Source organism: Gopherus evgoodei, chromosome 10, assembly GCF_007399415.2.
Source record: "Gopherus evgoodei ecotype Sinaloan lineage chromosome 10, rGopEvg1_v1.p, whole genome shotgun sequence".
NCBI classification, from domain to species: Eukaryota; Metazoa; Chordata; order Testudines; family Testudinidae; genus Gopherus; species Gopherus evgoodei.
In genome coordinates this window covers 11,852,348-11,874,265 of record NC_044331.1, presented here as the reverse complement: position 1 = coordinate 11,874,265, position 21,918 = coordinate 11,852,348, and the positions used below count along the sequence as shown (strand labels likewise).

Sequence of the window (21,918 nt, the reverse complement as noted above, 5' to 3'; positions counted from 1 at the left end):
GAAAATTGTCGGCAGCCAAACAGCACCAGCAAAGTCAGAAACTCAGGCCCCAATCCAGCAAAGCATGAAAGCACATGCTTAATTTTTGTCCTGGGAGTAATCTCATTGACTTCAGTGGGACAGCCTATGTGCTTAAAATTAAGCATGTCCTTAAGTGCTTTGCTAGATGATAACTTCAGAGCCCATTTGTGACAATTTGGATGTCAACATTATGAAGCACAGACAATTTAATTATTTTAAAGAAGGAATTTAAGTTTTAAAAAACTACATTAATTGACTAACATTGTTTCCAGCAGCAATGTTAACATAGCCACAGTACATATATTGTGGATAGAATTTTCTATTCTCTGTGTGTGTTTGGGTCGTGGTGGTGGTGGAGGTGTCAATTACGTGGGTTACTATATCACTGTTCTATATTTTAAAATATTTATCATTCCAACATATAGGACGTTATGTACAACAGAGTGAACGCTGCTGTGAGACCCTTACCTTTTGCAATATCTGCCTTGTGTGCAATTTTAACTGCATTAATATAGGTATTTGCATTTCATATCTACTTTATCAGAACCTGTATATATGAGGCATTGGAAAAGTACTAGGACGCATTCAGTAGTCAAGTGGCTACTAAGCAAACATATCAACTTTGATTTCAGTGCAGATATTTATGAAAGGAGTTGAATACAGAAGGCAAGCTCTGTGGATCCATGTGATGATACATGGCTAACTTTTGTATGAATTATCTGCATAAAGCTAATATTGACAATCCAATACCACAAAATAAAGTGCAGTGCACTCTGAAAAGTGATTCTGTAAGAACAGTGCTCATGGATTCCATGTGTGTTCCTCCTCTATGATCTCAGTTCACAGTCTCTTGCTTTGCAAGTTAAAAGAGATTTGTTTTTTTTAATTGTCAGCATAACTCAAGCAGGGATCTGAAAGTCACACTGAATTCGTTCTTGTTGATCATCACCAGAAATAAAGTCTAAATAGTATCATTTTAGGCAGAGGAGGGACTCAATAGTTCTGGAAATCAGGCCCCATTTATTTATTCACTTAAATATCAATTTTGGTGCATAATTTTAGTTTGAAAAAATTGGTTTAAGAAAATGAATTGGAAACAGAAAAATTGATGGACTAAAATGGGCCTTTTTTCCTCTTTAATTCCCTCTCCCTTTATTTTCTCTCTTTGTGGGACTGAAGAATTGGTATGGTATGGAGTTTAAATGCTGTTGCCCAAGGGAGCATTTCCATAGATTTCAGTGGGCTTTGGATTGGGTTTGATACGTACATAGTCTCATAATATGTAAAAGTGCTTCAAATAATACATGTACATTCCTTCTCAGATTAGAATTGCAGGGTGTTTTGCAACCCTCTTATTACTCTGCTACTGTGACTCCATGAGTTCCTTAAAACATTTATTTTCTGTTTGTCCATTTTAGTGGCATGAGTCATTGACATCTGCAATTTTAGAACAATATTAAAGTCAGCTTCATGTGAAGAACTATTTAATATTTACAGGGAGGAACAACTCTGAACATCTTTTATTCCATTTTTGATCGCTTGGATAATTTTTCCCCAAGTCCTCATATCCCTGATGTTACTGGAAGATAGTGGCTCGAGCAGCTGCTCTCGTGCAGAACCTGTGCTTGCCAAATGGTCTGCATGATCGGCAGCAGGCTGTGTGGGCTCACAGTAAGGAGATGTTAGATTTGGATCCTCTGTTGATTTTATAGGCTTTTGTTAAGTATCCCTTAGGAAGCCTGTAACAAGGCAGAGGAGGAGATTCTGTATGTGTGTGGTAGAGTCCAAACTCCATTCAGTCTGGGTTCTTTATCCAAGATTTGAAGCAAAAAAAAAAAATTGTTTATTAGTTCTCAAGCCAACTGATTTTTCTTCCTTCCTTTCTTTCCAAACTTCTCTGCCTCCTATTTCATGCAAATCTAGTGTAAATATACTGTTCTCTGCCTATGATTAAAAACCATTTAGCACCTACTAAGTTAGTCTGATCAGTCAGAGAACTGCAGTGTTCTGAAACTCTCTTCTTTGAAATTGGAGTCTTTTTTTTTTTTACCTAATAGTGTTAGCACTTTGTCCATACATTTGAGTGTATCCTCTGAATTCTTTTGAGAAATATATTACAAGAGAGCAGTAGTTGGAATCTCATGCATGGTGGCCAGTAACCACACAAACAGTCTAATTAAGAGGTGATTGGGCTTAACCTTTGCCTGGCATTAAATTCATTGCTGAAAACCAAAAAGCATTTCACAATATTTTCTCTCTCTTTGGTTAAAAATGCATGAGTTTTGCTTTGATATGTTTGCAGATGAGATGCCTTTACTTCTAGATTCACATATGGGTGACAGAGATTCTCATCTTAATAAAGAATAGACTTCAGTGTGTGTTCATATGATGGGAGGTGTTCCCCTAATATTCAAATTTGAGAGTATATTTTGATTCAGATATGGTCAGGTCTTAGGTTGATGCTTTGCACAAAATCAAGGGTTCAAGCTTATGAATGCTTATCACCAATGACTGTTAAGCTTAAAGGCACAAATATTAACCAGAAAAACCAGTTGGACTCCCAGACTCCATTGTGATATTTGATATTTGCACTTCATTCTGAATTAGTCTGTTCCATACATCATTCAATTAAGGAACAGAAACAATAACATATGGGGTGGGAGAAGTGTTCAAAAAAGAATTTGCCAATAATTTCAAATAGTAAATGAATTTGAGAAATGCATATTTGGTTGGTGAACAGAATAAAGCAAAATTTGCTGACCAAATTATTTGTGAATTTTTATACAGCTCTAACAATAACATTTAGTACTTAAATTTTCAAAGAACCGTAGAAACATTAACTGATTTTTATAATGTCCTACTGAACTAGGTTTTATCTCCATTTTACAGGTAGGGAAATTGAGGCAGGGAAGTTTTGACTCCCCAAAGGCCACACAGTGTGTCAGTGTGAGTCTGGATCAGCACTTGGAAGGTTCTGGCATCAACCACTGAAATCAAGACCAGACTTCATCTTTGCTTAAAGCATTTCTGAGGTTAAAAAATAGATTTGGTACTAATGAAAGACGAGGAATTTTGTAACACCCAGCTCAGCAATATGAGGAATTGAAGCTTGGTATGTTCCAGCAAGCTGTGTACCAAATACAGTGCATGTACTTTATATATTCTATTCTCAGGAGAGCTTGGCTGAGAGTTTTTTTCCATGTTAATCAGCCCATGAATTTTTCTCCCATCTCTCTTACCTTTTGCCCCTGCTTCTTATTAAAACGACCTTATGGTCTTTTCATTTTTGCTTCAAGGTACTCCTATATTATACAAAGATGCAAGTTATTTGGAAGATGGAAGTATGTAATGTGCTTCAATGAAGTTGAAAGCAAGGTATAATGGTCTTATATCAAATATCCCTATGTTGGAGGGGCGGTCAGATGAAGTACTATGTCACAGGATGGAATGTTCTTATCTGTAGCATTATCAACCCAACGTTGATTCCAGCTGTACTATTTTTAATTAAAAGGAAAAGGTCTGTAAAATATCCTCATCAAATAACCAAATGGTTTCAGTATCCAATAATTCAGTGACGATAACTAACATAAATGACCCAGAAGTTTCATGTTTTAAGGATATCTCAGATTGAGAACACAGGGACCTGAATCTGAAAGATACTGAGCCCCTCATCTCCCTTGGGAGTAGAGGGCATTTAGCATCTGACCAGTAGAGCTTGGTGCTACAGCTGTAATATTCAGGATCAGGACCTAGATGTGACAGGTGTGGTAACACTGTAGTTGTATTATCTGGCGCTGAATGGGTTGAATAGGTGGCTTGCTGTCTCCTTTTCCTAGGGAAAGTTGCCTTTGAATAATTCCATGTGTCTCTTCTTCTAGGCACTCTTTATGTTACTCAGTGCAACTGTATGACACTGTGCATTAGTGATGAGATTCAGAAAGAATTTCAGAGTCCCAAATGCTTTAGACATGTTACCCTGGGGGGAATAGCCATCGTCCATTGCATACATCAAGGTGATGATGTACAAGGGTTTTACCCAGCTGTGTTGAGTCATATCATGAAGATATGACATCGGATTCACATCAAAGGTGGATACATGGTGAGATTTTCCTATTTCAGTGCAAAAAATCTTACTAAACCAAATTTCTTTGAGATAAAAGCAATGAAAAAAACCTTTGCTGTGTAAGGTTCCCGTCTTCTCAATGTCTTATGTTGTATTAATCTCAGGTTTTACTATTTCATTAAAATTCACAAGCGGTCAGTAAGGTGTTTGCTTCATAGATGTAGCCTTGGCTATCTACTTCAATACCGTATTCAGTCACATTTGTTTTAAGGGGGCGTTTGTAAGAACAGTTCAGCAGATATGTTCATGAATTTGAGAAAAATGCAACACAGTATTGGCCTGGAAGGATAGAAAGCTGGGGGAGGACTTTACAGTGGATCCACACCATAGTTCTCATTAAGAGTGGATGTCTGCCCCACACCAAGATATAGGACCAGATTATTTGGTGGCACAGCACAACATGGGTTGGGGCTGCAAAGGTGCACCTTTGCACTTCTGGAAATCTGGGCTGTTTCAGGTATGGCCCATAATGTGAGTTAGAGCAACCCAGAGGCTGCCTTAATTTGTGTCAGCTTCCCCTCAATCACCAATGGGCTGCTGTGTAACCCAAAATATTTGGATTACAAAGCATGCCAGACACTCACACACCCCCCCCCACTGACATACTTCCTCCACAGGCCCTTATATTGGCGGGTTGGGCAGGTGGGCGGAGGTAGCAGTGTAGGATTATCTATGCCAACCCTTTGTGGTGGGGAAATTTCTTAGATGGTTATTCTACCCTCTTTATATTGTTGGAGCAGCAAAGAAGGGGCCATAACCGGTGCCAGAATCTTCCCAATCGTACTTACTCATCTTAGAGCAGGGATGTCTTAAGATCAGTCCAAGTACTAAATTCATACCACAGCTGCCTTCTCCCAAAAAAAGAAGGCTGAAGACAAAGATGATCATGTTCTTTTTTGCCAGTGAACTCAACCAGTAAGAAGTTTCTATTGGTGTGACAAGGAAGCAACAAGTATAGGCAAATATGGGTGTCCATTTCAATATTTTTATTAAATTATCAAAACATATTAGCATACTTGATATGATCATTCTTCTGTGGATGGAAAATGCGGTGATGGGAAAATCAACATTTTCCCATGGAAAATTTCCTGATTTTCCATTAGAAAATCTAAACAAATATTTAGTTTCTGGTCAGGTCAACCCAAACCAAAAATTTCAGTTTGTAGAACCAACTTGAAATGTTCTGTCTGAGGGCAGTTTGACATTAATCTGTGTCCTCCTGAGTTACTGCAGTGCCTGAAGAGAGTTGTAGTTCAGGGGCCTCGCTCCCTGCATGGACTACGTCTCCCATGATGCACCATGGTCCTCTTTGTTTGAACTGTAGCAGTGCCTTATGGGAATCACATGGTGTAGGCTGGCTGAGGAGGTTGGCTGCCAGAATGGAGACTTGAGGCACTCAAAATACAAGTCTTATGAAGTACTGACGCAGCTCAGGAGGACACAGATTAATTCCAAACCAACCGGAAATGAAACATTTAAATATGTCCAACACAATATTTACAGACATTTCCTTTCTATGAAAATCTTCAATATTTTGACTTTTTTGTCCCAACTTAGAACACAAACATATTTTGAAATAATTGGAATTTTCCTACAGGATAGAAATGTTGATTTGCAATCAGCTCTAGTCACAGGCCTTGCCTCAGCTCTTGAAGTAACAATGGAAAGTCAGAGCTATCTTTTGCTTGTGAGGCTGGAAGGGGAATATGGAATTTTAGAAGAATTATTAAGTGTAATGATTATATGACTTCTTATAATTTATTATTGCGGTAGTATCAAGCAGCATCAGCCATGTTAGGACCCTGTGTGCTAGGTGCTGTACCAATCTAGAGTAAGACAGTCCCTGCCTCAGAAAGCTAACAAAATAAAAGGCAAGATGTTACCTGCAAGTGAAGCAACCAAGTGGTGAGGGTCGGGGTAGGAGAAAGACAGTATTGTAGGAAGTTGTAGCATCAGTATCAGCAATTGTAATAATCACAACTTGCCCTCTGCCTTATCATTATCAGATGACTCTTCTGCATGCATCTTGACAAGGACGTCAGATGCATTTGGATGAGGATATGGGGGAGGCTTTATGGATATGAAGGAAGGGTTTTTTTTGTTTTTTTTTTGTGGGTTGTTTTTTGTGTGTGTGCGCCTAGGTTTTTTTGTTTTTTTTGATGGAACAGCTTACAATAAAGCACACAGGAACTTTTGGGCAAAGCAAACAGCAGGTATTCTGAGCTGTACCGTTGAATAAATTTTGTAGGAATAAAGAAAATAAAATCCCTCCTAATGAGAGAGAAACAGTAGGGTGAGGAGGTACATCATATTGAAGAAATCTTTTGGTACTGAGAATTCTTCACATTTTCTGTTCATAGCTTCTCTTAGTCATTCTTTTGTGTCTTTACATAGAGCTAGCTGAGAAGATGTTGGATTCTTTTTCTTATAGCACATCCATCTACCTGAAACCAAACAGTGCTAGGAAAAACCACCCTATCTGGCCTCGGACCTTACAAAAAGGAGCAAATCAATAAGTCAGACTTTCCTGCCCTCGGTCTTAAATCAATCTGTTACAGGCAATCTTGCACACGATCAGCTCTCCCAAACAATGTGGGCATTTCAGCGTAGGATCTGATCAAGGTGTAAAGCATAGTGTCACTAAGGAGTAGCCTTAACCACCTCTCTTCAAGGTCCTACCCTCAGCCCTGTTCAAATTTAGATCAGAAGTGTGTCTGTGTAAAAAGTATTCCCTTCCTTTTCACCTAGATGTAGTATTCGGTATTCACTGATAGCCTTGCCAGAGACAAGTCATGTTACAGAGACTATTCGTTGAACTCATTATTGAATGAAATCCCTGGGAAAAAAAGTGATTGCAGTTGCAATGACACAATGGTAGATCAGATTTAATCAATCTTTTGAGATAGTTTCTGTCTGACTCCGGTCTAACATCCATTCACATTTCCTGTAGCTAAAGGGAATGTTTGCCAATGGCCATGCACAGCAGAGGTATGAGGAAAAAGTGGACCTCAAATGAAATGCAAAAGAATTGGCCATCTTTAGCTATTTGGCAGGAATGTACTGTATTGAAAGAGAAACAAATGTAGAGATAAAAAGTATGACTTAAGAAATTAATGCAATGGAAATGTACTGTAGCGAAAGCTAACCTGGGTGTTTTTTCTGTGTACTTCTGAGGGATGCTACGTTTTTATTTCTATATGATCAAATGTACTGAGCTGCCCCACTGCATTTGTTGAAGCAAACTGGGTTAGCATGCTACTGGTGCATTAAACAGGGTTTTTACTCTGTAGTCAATAAAAGACGTAAGGTGGAGAAACACCACTTTATTTCCAATTTGCCCCCCTCTGTTTTTTCTTAAGAGGGTCAGGGAACTAGGAAATCAATATGAATTTTTAGTGTTGGACTGAACTATAATTTCACATCAACCCCTACATAAACCAAACAGAATTAAGAATAAGAAATAAAACTGACTGTTAACACTTCCAACAAAACTGTTGTTTTTCCCAATACAATTTTAAGTAAAGTATAAGAATAATGGTGCTCACCTTTAAAAACACATTTGTGCCTTTTAAAATGATCTTCCAAGCCAAAACATTCTCTGAAATACCATAATTCGTTGCAATGGGCATCAATTCATTGTTGATTCTAAACTTGCCGTACTAACACACATGGAGCCACACCTACTACATTTGATTCTGCTCTCACTGTACAAATCTGGAGTGAAATCAATGGAATTTTCTCTGATGTAAAATGGCGTGATGCCAGAATCAAACCCAGTAGATCTAGCTAAAGCTACTGTCATAGTACTGCATGTTTCTACTTAGCCACATGTGATACTGTGTTTTGGTGCTTTCCCCGTCTAGATTTTTTAAATGAATAATTAACTAATATATGCAAGGACAGATAAAGAGTGACCCTCACCAGGTTATTTTCAAGGATGTTTTCCCCCCACTAGGAATAGAGGAAGAGCTATGAGGAATGTGTGAATCTGAAAGATGCAGACAATCATTAAAACATATGTAATTTAGTTATCCAATTCATTTTAGCTCTTGATGTGAAATAAGCACAACATTAACAGACATGTACATTAAAGTCTGAATTGTGCTTTGAGTTACCTGTTGTGAATGTGTGTTCACATGTGCATCTCTGAGAAGTTGTTTTTAGCAGCATTCCTTCTACCTGTTGCAGAAACGTTAACCAGAGTGCTCTCCAGGCTAGCAGGCTGCAAGAGTTATTTGCCAGGAACCCAATCCATCTGGACTACTTTGTGGATTTTGATTGATTTATAATATTATCAAGGAAGAAAAATGTGATGATCAATTCTCTGAGCTTTATGGAAGTGTGTTTATTTTTCAGAATAGGAGATATAACACAATAATTGGTTGGTGGACTAGAGTAGATAGGCTGCTTGGAAGACCATATCTACAGATTTGATGTTACCATTGGTTGCAGGCCTTGTTCAAGCAGATTTAGTGTCGCTTGGGAAGCCATTTATTTGTGCTGTCTCCCTAGCTAGAATGCCTAAGATTCCATGTGTAATATCCTTCTGCTATTAATCTGCCCCAGATTCTTGTATCAGCTGGGTATGAGGAGTGAGTATAGAACTGGTATCATGTCCAGAATTGATGTGGGTGGGTTTATGGAGGTAATGACTGATGTAATACATGAAAGTTTCCTGTTAAACAGCAGAGATGAGTGAAAACTGTGATATGCATCGTCACAAACTGTATAAAAAGAGAAGATATCCTGACTTCCCACAGTGCTTTAAGTCTTATCATATGTCTGTTTGAAAAATGTTAAACAAAACACTGTCCTGTTTTGTTTTTTTGTTTTTCAAGAGGTATTTGGTTGCAATCAAAATTTTCTGAGAAAAAAGACTGAGTTTGGTGGAATTTGCAATTGGAAAAATTGAAACACATCGTTTCATTTCTGATCTACAAATCAGAATGAAACATTTTAGTTTGAGAATGTTGAAATGTTTGGTTTGACATTTCCAAATCAAATTTTTTCAGAACTTTTCATTCTGCAAAAAAGAAGTGATACTTTGATTTTGTCCTGAATTGGGACAAAACACCAAACCTCAAAATATCTAAATTTTAATAGATAAGAAATTCCACTATTTGATCAGTTTTAACTGTTAATCTGCACAAAGCAGCTTACATTCCAGCCATATATTCTTGGAATATGATGAATAAATATCACCTTAGTACTAGTAGCCCTGTTGTACTGAGGGATAACCTACAGGTCCAGATTTGGCAGCACTGTCTGAAACTGTTGGGCTGTGAAGTGGCATCATATTTTTTGTCGACTTAGAAGGGGCAGCTTTCATGGAGGGTACCCCTTTTGTGTTGTATTCCATGTAGGTTCCACCTGTATGTGGTTTGAAATATTCATTTAATGAAAGCAGAATCAATCTACAATCAATCAAACACTATTCCTTTTTTTGTTCTAAAAAAACACCTCTACCACAGAATACCAACCCCAAAACATCCTATCAGGTGAAGCTTTGGATGACAGCATTAGTGGAAACTGGAATTCCTGTTTGGATCCCGCTGAGGATGCAAACATGTTCTTTATGGGGGTCGTCTTTCCTTTAACTGTTAGCCAGGAAAGGGATCAATCTGTTAAAAAACTATTCAGTACAGAAGACGTAGAGCAGCATTGAGAAAGAAAGTGACTTTTCCCTTGTCATTTGTGCCTTTTATTCCTTACCCATTTTCACTGTGGCTCGTATGAGCGCTTGTACTAAATTAATGCCACGACAGCAATAGCTATTTTAAATATGGTTGCAATTTCATGCCCCCAAATTTCCTGTTATCTTTAATCTTTGATCATTACAGTCCCCAAATGGAGATTTTTCAGTGAGCTGCAGTTTTTATGTTGGTGCTGTTTAGAATTAACTGGTCCGCTTCCTAAAAAGCCAAATGTTTAATCAATACATATCCTACTGTGTATAATAAATACATTTCTGCCATCCCTTTTGAAGAGAGGATGCCATTGATTTGAGCCAAATAGTTTGCAAAATGGTAAAGGAGATGGGATTTTTTCATAGCTATTTAACATGACAGGGCCAACAGGCAGATTAGAGCATAGAAACAGCATCTGAAATTCTAAGGGGAAAGTCTCTTACAGGAATTTGTTTACTTTGAACATTTGTTACATTAACATTCGTTCCAATTGTAATGATTGATTGATTTGGACTCTCTTTGTTCTATGGCTAATAGTTTGACAACCTTTCAATAAACAGAGAATTTAGAGATTTGGTATTTTGATTTTGTTGTTGTTGTGTTTCCTTTTCTGATCTTTGAAAGAAAACTACAATTTTAAATCTGTAATAACACAGGCTGATTACTTCCCATCAACTCACTGGCTTCCAGAACAGAATTTTCAAGCTGGTTATTGTTTGCACTGCTCTGCTATAAAAGTACAGGGTCTGTAAATTAAAATCGGGCTGTAATAGTTTTAATCTGCATTTTTATAGTCCTCTAATCCAGTGGTCATGTTGCATTTCAGGCTTTTACTTGTATAGTCATCTTTTCTGGAGGAGGGCAGTGGTTGGAAAACTATTTTAGACACAGCAGGGAGTTAATATTTGTTGATGCACTTTTTGTTATTTATTTATTATAATTCTAGATTAGAAATGGACAGCAGTGTTGTTATACGTTGAAGAATAAAGACCTGGAACTTGCTTCAAAAGGAATAATTTGCTTGGAGTTGGATGTCCTATTTAATCCAGTAAGTTTAAATGTTTTCACTTACCTCATCCTCTGTATAAGAAACTGGAACGCCTAAAATTGCCAGTGCCAAGGGGTTTGGTCTTTTAAACACAGGAACTGAACGGAGAAGGTCCTGACCTGGTTGCATCTGGAGGGAAGGTTGGGCTTTATTCTTTTTATAAAGAAATACTGGCAGATCACAATGCTGCAACATTCCATTCAAGTTGATGTGACAATGAAATGGCAACTTTGGGCTGGGGATGACCACAGATGTTTTGGGAAGAGGTGTGGGTTATTGCACGCAAGGGCTTAATTTGCAGCAACAAAAAAGGGAGTTAATATTTATATTACTATGCAGGAATTTTAACTACTAATTCTTCCCAGTAAGTTGACCCACAATATCCTATTCAGAGGGTGTTGACAGGAACAAAAACTCAGACATGGATGTGGTGGTCTCAGATTGCTTGTCCCAACATCTCTTACTGGATTAAATTCTGTTTTACATTCGCTGTTGCTGTGTGTTAGTTCTTACTAGCCACTTATTACAGTGATGTAGGAAGCAAAGTTTTATTTATTTAAATGGCTGATAGGTACTATTTTACCGTGAATGGAGTTTAGGTTTGGGATGTTGCTATAGGGAACAATGATCAACACTCTTTGCCAAAGAACAAACTCAAATATATTATGGCTCCCCTTTTCCGGAGGCTTTCAAAGATGTTCCCAGGCCATTCCTTTTTTCAGATAGACTGGAATCTATCTATCTAAGTATCTATTAGCCATCACTGTACTGTCTGGGAACTTCTTTAGTTTATTGTGTCTACACAGCACCGCAGTAAGGTAGGAAGGTACTGTTTCCAGTTTACAGATGGGATATGAAGGCCAAGGTAGGCTAGACCAAGGTCACACAAAAGTTTGTGACAGAGCCAATGCCATGTCCACTTGACCATTCTCCTATCTATGGCTAAGATGCTACTTTTTGTGGGCTAAATTATGATACCATTACTCATATTTGGGTAGCACTTTACTCCATTAGTCATTCCATTGACTTCAGTGGACCTACTACTAAAGTAAAATAGTATTCAGCATGAATAAGTTAATCACAATCTGGCAAGTGGCTAAGGGTGTTACAGGAGTGTAGAATACTTTCGGCTGTTCTTGAATGTCCCTTCTAATACCTTAGTAGTAAATATGCAGCATGAATAGGACATTTGGGGATGTGATCTTCAGTTCCCATTTCTTTTTTTAGAACTTTTCTTTATGGGTTGATCCAACAGAGGAGCAGAAGGGAGTATGAGCTGTGTGCTAAGCTTAAGCATGGAGCTGCTCACATCCTGCAGTCTGCCACTCTGCAGGCAGTTAGATCTATTGGAGTAACCTGGATAAGCACCAGGATTGTGCGGAATGACTGATATGTACACCTAACACCTTGTCATAAACCATTTAGAGGCTGAAACAAATAAATAAGTAAAGGACACCAGAGCTCCAAATCAATATGATGATACCAAGCTTGAATGGTAACATTCTAAATAAATTATTCCTTCCTCAGGTAAAAGCAAGTATCAGAACCTTCAAACCACAAGAAAAGCGCTTCATTGGAGACAACCGCAAGTTTTCAAAGAAGGTGGGTTGACTCTGGGCTGAGCTATCACTTCTGTTTGGGATGGCTTTTCAGTAGCTTCACTAGTACACCTGATGATAGAACCTATGGTGCAAACGCTATTTATGGGTAGACTCACTGAACACAGATGTCAATTCTGTGTAGATTTTTGCATGTGTATAAATGCTGATTTGCATTCACACACAGTTGCTTCCTGATCTAACTCTGTGGTCCTACATCTCCCCAATTTCTGGAGGGAAAAGAATGGCTTAATAAATAACTTCAACATATATGCATGTTGCACAGTTTATGGAATTTGAAACAAAAACCTGTACTTTGTTTTCATCCCCAAAGAATAAAGAAACACAACGAGCTACTATAGAAATGTAATAAGGTTCTAAATCAATTACTATAAAAGTCTATAGTATTTAACTAAGACTAATATTCTTGCTATTTTTAACCATCTATAGCAAGAATATAATTTTTTATTCAATTCTCTATGGGTATAGCCCAAACCCCTACGGAAAGGGTCTTATTTTCTGTTAAATTCTATAGGATTTTGCAATAAAAGGTTTTTGGTTTTTTTGTTTTGTTTTTTGTTTGTTTTTCTTTTGTGGAGGGGGAAAAAAGCTTCAATTCTTTTTCCTTCAGACTTGCAGATTTTGGGGGTCAGGGAAAGTGCTGACATATTTGGGTGTCATACAAAAACATATGGTAGCTAGAGTAAGTCTCTGAAATAGAAGTTGTAGCATACATACAAGCACAAAGCAATTGTAGCTTAAAATTGTCACCATTCTTGAAGTGAAGTAGGAAATTGGAGCATTTAATTAAATTCTTTTCTTTCCCCTCCCATCCGACATTTACCAGATCTTATCAAGAAATGTTGATCGTGTGAAAAAAATCACCATGGCAATATGGAATACAATACAGTTCCTAAGGAGCTGCTTTCTCTGGGAATCTACCCTAAGGAGTGTGGTAGCATTTGTAGTAAGTGGATTTCTTCATATTCCGTCTAACTGATATGAGGCATTGAGTCTTACAGTACGTTCCCCCTCCCTCACTTAAACTCTCTTGTTGTTGGTTGGTGTTACTACTATTGTCCTTCAGTTTTATTGTTTAAATCACTGTATTGCTTGATCAAGGTCTCCTTGTGCCGAATGCTAGACGAACACAATGGTGGTCCTTCTAGAGCAATCTCTCCCATGTTTTCACCTGTTGCAGAGGCCTTCTGCACAACAGAGCCCCTTCTGGGACCTTGTGTGGAAGAGCCATGTGGGCCCAAAGGCATCACTGGGGGCCTCCAAAGGCTCTGCACATAAAGGTTAGATGGGCTGCACTGGCTTCCAATAGGTTTACACAGAGAAGAGTGTGACGACCCAGGACCTAGCTATCTAGAATCCCCACAAAGGGGTTACAGAAGGTCTTGTCGGGTGGAGTTGCGATAATGGAATGGAATAACTGCAGCCCTGTGACCTACCTCTGGCTTGTTGTGCTGCTGATAAAGTACTGGAAGAATGAGACTATAGGGAACAATTCTTTATTGATGGGACAAGATGAACTAATAGGTCTTTTCCGTTCCAATTTTAATTTAAATGAGACTGCATTTTACTGTAGTTCAGCGATGCTTGCCATGCCCTGTTAGTTGAGGATGTGCCGCTTGTCCGACTGCGCACCAGCTGTTCTGTGCTGACATTGTCTCTTGCAAGTCTGACCACCTGACTGTAATAACTATAAAAAAAAGTTTGGTCAGCAAGTCCCGGTGTGGTCTGAGAATTAACAGCCAAGTTCTCCACCTATCTGGCCCACTTTTCAGCTGTATTCTTTTTCCCCTCTTTGTAGTAAACACCTTGTTTTCAGCTTTCTCATCCACTCAAGCCGAAAGAGGTTTCTCCTTTTTTATTCAGCAGTGTGGTATTTTCTTCATGCTTGAAATGTCTGGCATGCCATTAAAGGTTGAAAAATCATTTTGTGGTGGTCCAGAGGGAAAAAAAAAAGTTTTTGAGTTAAGTGTTTATTAAACCAAATAACAGCCACATCTTCAAGTGTTTACCTCCCTTTTTGTTTGTGAATTATAAGTTGCTTTAGGGCTCTTTTGATGAAAACACTTCACAGTGTATTTGTACAGATGAGTAAAGTGAGCTGTCGCTACTTGAAAGATGCACAGAGTAAAGACAGAGAAGCTGTCTTTCACCCTGCAGGTTGAGAGGGATCTGGCAGGCATGATTGAAGAGGAAGAGAGGGTTTTTTTTTGTTTTTGTTTTTCACTTGTGTTGATAATGTATACAGTTGACTCTAATGGATCAGGAGCTTGAAAGGGTGAGGATTAGTGTTTTCTAGTCCATTCTCCAATTGAGATACTAATGGATATACCTTTCCCTGTGATGTAAACAGATATACTGAAACACAAGGGGAAGGAGGCTCAGTTAATTTTAGTTCTTTCCTCTAGAACATGAAATTCTGGGTTCCTTGGACTATCTGCCACTCTTATGCTTGAGTGTGAACATGCAATAGCGGTGGTTCTGAGACCCATGTCTGTGTGTATTCTGAATGTGAAGGTAAAATGGGACTCTTAGTTGAAGCCAGTATGTGTGAGTGCACTAGTGGCATTGCATGTTTGTACATATGGGAAATGGAAAAGAAGGTGAACATGCAGGGTGCCAAGTGCCCTGATTCAGCAAGTTACTTAAGCACATGCTTAAAATTAGGCATATGGTTAAGTAGCTCGGTGAAGCTGGTCAAAAACAAACTTGGAGATGTGTCTGTTTCTAGGCTGTGGAGAAATGTAACAATGTTAGCAAGTGAGGGCAACTGAAATATAAAGAAAAAATTGGAAAGTGTGTCTAGGACCAAGGAGCTATAGGTGCTGATCCAGGATGCATCTAGAGATGGAAAAATGGGGTCAGATAGTGAAAAGGACAGTGTTCCAAATTCCTCTTGTTACTGTGTGTCATAGATGCTTTCCCAGTAGAACTAATGTCATGTGATGATATATCATTTTGGGGGGGGGGGGGGGTTGGGAAATTACTGTACAATGTTAAGATAATAGCAAGTAACTTTCCTCTGAAAACAAATTTTAAACCTAGCTCATTCAGCATTAGTGTTAATTCTACCCCCTTCACTATGAATATTTCCAATGTCTCTGTTAATAGTTTTAAAAGTGCCTTTACCATGGTCTCAGTGCAAAGTGAAAACTGCATGTATAGTTCTCACGTAGCTGGTCAAAGATGACTACAAACAACGCTCCCATCCTGCCTAGAAACTTCTGCTCTTCTCTCCAACTTTTTCAACCACTCTTTCTTTCCTCAAGCCATTGGAAAAGCCAGGGAAAACAGAGTTTAGGAGTACCCATTGAATGTTCTTACCTACTCATTGACCAAATAAAAGGTGAATTAAAACAATAAAAAGCACTGTCCTCCCAAAAGCAGCCCAGTTTCAGCTCAGCCTGTTCCACAGGTTTCTTACTATGTGGCCACTCTGCCATTAAAAGCAGGAGAGGGGTCTGATATCCCCAAGACATCTTTTGCATCATTCTTCTTGGTTCTGTGCATGATTGGAAGTACAGGAGTTAATTAACTTCATTCAACTACAGTTGCTGAGGGACGGTATTGTGAATGGCATGTATTTTTTATAAACTGTTCATGCATGATTGTCAGGGCTTGGAATATGGCCAGAAACACAGGATACTTCCACGCCTTCCTGCCCTGGGCTGTGTGCTGCTCTCACACCTCCATTACTGTGTACCGGGAATGTTTTCCCATCAATGTTGACAGGGTTGTGAGTTTGACAAGAGTATTTACTACTTCTGCTGGAGGCGCATTAGAGAAAGAGAGATGGACAGAACTACAGAGAGAGAGAGAGAGAGAGGAGGTCACGTGTGCTATCTCCTTTTGCATCAATCTATAGGGTAAAACCCTCCCAAGTTAAATCTGTGTTTGTCTTCTCTCCTCATGGCGGAATATAAATAACATGTGAGTAGATTTCACATGCATACAAGTGAATGCAAATTCCTCATCAACACTCAATCTGTTTAGAGTAATAGAATCATAGGGTTAGAAGGGACTGCAACGGTCATCTAGTCTAGCCCCCTGCCAAGATGCAGGATTTGTTGTGTCTAAACCATCTAAGACAGATGACTCCAACCTCCTTTTGAAAACCTCCAGTGAAGAAGCTTCCACAACCTCCCTAGGCAGTTTGCTCCATTGTCCTACTGTTCTTACAGTTAGGAAATCTAAATCTGCAGTGCCGTAGTTTGAAACCATTGCCTCTTGTCCTGCCCTCTGTAGCAAAAGAGAAAAAATTTTCTCCATCTTTTTTATGGCTGCCTTTCGTGTATCTGAGGACCGCTATCATATCCCCCCTTAAACTCCTCTTTTCCAAACTAAACATACCCAGTTCTTTCAGACTTTGTTTATATGGCTTGCATTCCCTCCCTTTGATCATCTTTGTCACTCATCTCTGGAGACCAGCTGAGGCCTAACCAGTGCCAAGTACAGCAATACTGTCACCTCTCGTGACTTACATGTTAATGCAACGTACAATTGTATTTACTTTTTCTTTTTTTTTTTTGGCAACAGCATTGCATTGCTGACTCATGTTGACGTTGTGATCCACAACTTCCATATCCTTCTCAGCAGTTTCCCCCAATCTGTATTGGTGCATTTGGTTTTCTTCCCTAAGTGTAACACCTTACATTTCTCTTTGTTGAATTTCATTTTATTGTCTATAGCCCAGTTCTCTAATTTATCAAAATCCTTCTGAATTTTAACTCTATCCTCCAAAGTATTGGCAGCCCCCTCTAGCTTTGTGTCATCTGCAAACTTGATCATTATGCTCTCTGTATGTACATCCAAATCATTAATAAGATGTTAAACATCAGCAGACCCAGAACAGATTTCTGTGGAACCCTACTTGAGACACTCTCCAGTCCAGCATCATTCCATTAATAGTTTAAACTGATGACTTGTGACTGAGTCTGATCCAGTTCCCTCACCACTCGCGATACCTACTCTTGGCCATCCTGGGTATCAGTTCTGCCAGGTTCTTCACTCTCCTCAGCAGTCTCTCTACCCTCCTTTTTCTCTGTCTATAGCCTCTCCCTCCCTCTCTCCTGGAGCGGCAGCTTCCTGTTGTGACTTGGCCCTCCGACCAGGTCACTAAGTTCCTCCCCTTCCGTGGAAATCACAGTCCTTCTGGACCAACTGTTTGGCTGACATCTCCAATACCCTGTGTAACTACCCAGTGGCTGTTAGGGGAACCCAGACCTGCCCTCTACACTGGGTTCCAGCCCAGGGACCCTGTAACATGCAGCCAACTGTCTTAGCCTTTGCTGCTTTTTCCTAGGCTTCTTCCTACATCACTGTCTCCCACTCTCTCTGGGTACGCCAGCCTTCCAACTCCTTCCTCTCAGGGAGTAACTGCAGCCTGCCTTTCCTGCAGTCCTTTTCGCTACTTGCAGCTCCTTGGCTTTATACAAGCCCCTTCTATTCTAGCCCAGCTGCGCCTGCCTCCAATTAGTGGTGGTCTTCTGGCCTATATCTCCCCCCTACTGGCTGCTTAATTGGTCAGTTAGGCTTGCCTGGCCCAATTTACTCGCTTAGTGGCCAGTGTGGGGAATATGCCCCATCACACTATCTCTACAGTCATTTGCGCAGACACTAGGGTAAGTACTGTTTGGGATTACATAGGTGTTACCTGAAATCAGAATTTAGTCAGTTGAATTTTGGTGTGTGAAAGGTGAGAGGAAAGGTAAAGTTTCAATAACCAAATGAATTTAACTTGGTGAAATTCACCCTTGTGCATAGGCCAGTACAAGGTCTGTGTACCACTTAAGTGCACAAAACAGGGTGTTAGTGGAACATAACTAGTCTATAAACCTTTGGTTGTCTACATAGTGAATATCACAATCACTGCAGACCCAGAAATGACACTGATATATTGGCACATAATTAGGAATATCCATATATTTTGACAAATTGCTCATGGAGAGTGTTAGGGGCCATTTGACTTGAAGTTCTGCATAGATACTGGATAGTTCCTACTGCATAGATATACTGGATGGTTCACCGTCCCAGGCCAATGGAGGTGGCGGGAAGTGGCGGCCAGCACATCCCTGGGCCGATGCTACTTCCCGCTACCCCCACTGGCCTGGAGCGGTGAACCGCAGCCAGTGGGAGCCGCAATCGGCTGAACCTGCAGACACAGCAGGCAGACAAACCGGCGCGGCCCACCAGGGTGCTTACGCTGGCGAGCTGCATGCCAGAGGTTGCCAACCCCTGATCTAGTCTGACCTACTGTACATCTCAGCCATTACATTTCATTCAGCTACCTTTGTATTGAGCCTATTAACTTGTATTTAGCTAAAACCTGTCTTGCAGAAATGCATCTAATCTTGATATGAAAGACATCAAAACTTCCCTTGGTAATTAGTTCCAATGGTTGATCTTTCTCACTGTTAAAAGTTTGTGCCTAAAATTTCTAATTTGAATGTGTCAATATTCAGCTTCTAGCAATTGGTTCTTGTTATGCCATCATCCATTTAAACATCGTTTCCATAGTATGCTACTGTTTTTCAGAAATCATTTATTCATTTCTATCTTCAGCCTGAAATTTTCTGTAGGTATTTTCTGCTTATGAGCAAACTGATATACACACATGCCCCCAACTTGCTAGTTTTTCCAGCATAAGACCTATATATGGCTTAATTTTTTTTAGATGCTGTTTTCCATCTTGTTTAGTTCATATTAAAAAAGACCACAAATATGGTTGTGGAAGTTAAGCCCATACATTAATTGTGAAGTTAATTGCTATTGCTATATATTACACATTTTTAAAATATTTTAAAAGTTAATTTTAATCACAAAATGATTTTTTAAAATAAATATGCATCATTGCACTTTGTGATTATGATTTTTTTGCAACATAATTACACCTTCTATTGACAGTTTTCCATGCATTAATAGTAATTATGTCATCTAAAGAAATTACAGTAATTGCATTAAGAAAACTATAATCTGGTACAAATTAATAGAACCTATTGCCTGCCTTTTACTATTGTATTCCTTTTAAAATTGTTCATGGAAGTCATAAGAGACATTTGACTAGAGCCAGGCGAAAGGTGCAAACCAAACTCCATAGTATTTTAGGTAACTTCTGACCTCACTGCAAATCTCCTTCAGCTCCTCCCCTCTGTTCCCCCACCCCCCTACTGAGCTCTGTCAGTACACCTCAGACTTACTTTAGGCATACCCTACTATTTCAGTCTTGGACCTCTACTATCTAGGGCTGCAGTTAGGGATAGGGACAGGTAGAAGCTGTTTTCCAAGGCCATGCATAGCTGGTGTTTTAGGCTGGTTGGCCAGCAAATGGTAGCAGGCATAGGCAGAGCTGGGCTGGTTGTTCATAATTTTTGGCTGAAGTGCAGTATAGGAAGCGTGTGTGGTGGTGATATGTAGCTGCTAAATTTTGCACAGCTCCATGTGTGACATTTTATGCAGATTATTTAATAAATTAGTTTACATATTCACAACTCTTTTACATATTGCTGTAAATGACAACTTTAAAATAATGATGGATTTAGTGCTGATGCAGCCCTGATGAATAACCTCTATCTACAGGGCAGCAGCAGAACATTTTTTCCACACACATTGCACTGCCAGCATGTATCAATCCTAATCTGGAGGGACTTCTCTAGGTCAGTGTTTCCCAAATTTGGAACGCTGCTTGTGTAGCGAAGCCCCTGGTGGGCCAGGCCGGTTTGTTTACCTGCCCCGTCCACAAGTTCAGCCGATCACGGCTCCCACTGGCAACGGTTCACTGCTCAAAGCCAATGGGAGCTGCGAGAAGCGGCGCAGGCCAAGGGAGAATGCCTGCCTAGCATTGTGACCATACAGATGGGAAGAGCGAGTCACAGTTCTTAAACCAGCAGAGACAGTATGTGTCCAGATCTTGCTGCTAGCTGGAGTACAGAAAGTGTCCTTGCTGTCTGTCTGAGTGCTTTCACCTTCCTGCCTGAGCATCGGTTAAAGAGAGATCCTAAACCTCGAGCAAAAGGGTTTTTGTGACTTGTACAAGGTCACACATTGCGTCATTGGCAGAGTGAGGAATAAAGCCCAGAGCCCCTGACTCACAAGCCTCCGCTAGAACCATATGATTATCCTTCCTCTTTAGAGCTGAAAGGCTAATTTCCATAAATCACTGCTCAATTTAGCCTCACCCAAACTTTAAATGTTAAACATTGTCTTTTAACTATTGTTTATAATGTTGTGACACTTCCAAGTGGCTATTTCCCTATTAACTTTGTCCATGTGTTTTTGCAAGAGCTGGAAATAACATTTGTTTACTTTCCTTGTGTGCGTGTCTCATCGTCATCACTATGATTGTCACTGCTGTGTGAATATTAACCGCAGCAGCAGAACTCAGAGAGGTTTCTCAAGCTTTAACAGTAGCCTTCCATCCCACCCCCACCATCCCCCCCAAAATTCATAGCTTGATGTCCCTACAATAAGGTGTATTCTCACTGAGTTTCTTTTGTTGTATATGATCGTCATCAGAACTTTTGCCTGCATGTCTCCGGTCACATGCATGTAACAGAGCTGCATGCACAAATGTAGATTTTCATGTGCAGCAGCGGAAGCATAGTCTAGAGGGAGCAGGATGAAAACCTGGCTCTTATAATGGAGAGAACAGTCTCATGGGAGTATAATAATTTGAAATAAAGAAAGGCTTGTTTAAGCCCATCTGATCCAACCTCACCTCAGATTGCAGGAAAGTCTGGATCTGAACTTTGCAGCTCAAGCCAGTCTTTTTGAGAATATAACTGTTGTTTCTCTAAAACTATCAGGAAACCCAAACAGCACAGGGGGCTGAGAGAATCCCTAGGCAGAAACTCTGAAATGAAATGGAGGGGAAGGGGAAGACTGTATCTTTGGTAGTAACACTGTTTTCCTTTTTCTAGTAAAGTTCCCTGTTCAGTGTTTGAAGAAAGTGAGCCTTTTGGTGATTCTTTACTATTTCTATAGATCTATTTCTGATGTTTTAATTGGCCGAATTTCAATCCTCAGTGGATTTTCAACTATTATTGCCACCACTACTACTTCAACTAACAATAAAGGAAACTTCAGATTTATACAAGCAAAGATTTAAGAAATCAAAATATCATTAAGAATCTGCCAGTCCTATATTGATCCTATTGTGGAGCCCATTTTAAAGTGCCTTGAAGAGAGATAGCATAAAGCAAAGCACCCTTACAAAATAGATCTATCAAATATTGTTTGGGAGTACAATTAAGGGTTAATTCTCTACTCTTCTGTGTCTGCTTAACTGTATTGCACTGTGAATTGGACATTTCATCCTTAGCTATGAATTTCAGTGCCTTTGGTGGCTCAAATCCTTAACATGATTCTAACCTATACTCATTTATGTGAATAATAGCAGCGCTTTCTGTGCAGGGGTTTCTAAACTTG

At 39.5% G+C, this 21,918-nt stretch overlaps 1 protein-coding gene across 1 annotated transcript in view; it reads left to right on the top strand.

Annotated features, from left to right (window-relative positions):
* MCTP2 (multiple C2 and transmembrane domain containing 2) overlaps positions 1-21,918 on the top strand; it is a 192,954-nt gene that overhangs the window by 124,686 nt on the left and 46,350 nt on the right. Inside the window, 3 exon segments of the mRNA XM_030578796.1 lie at positions 10,778-10,879; positions 12,407-12,481; positions 13,325-13,444. Of these exon segments, the coding sequence (XP_030434656.1) occupies positions 10,778-10,879; positions 12,407-12,481; positions 13,325-13,444 (297 nt within the window).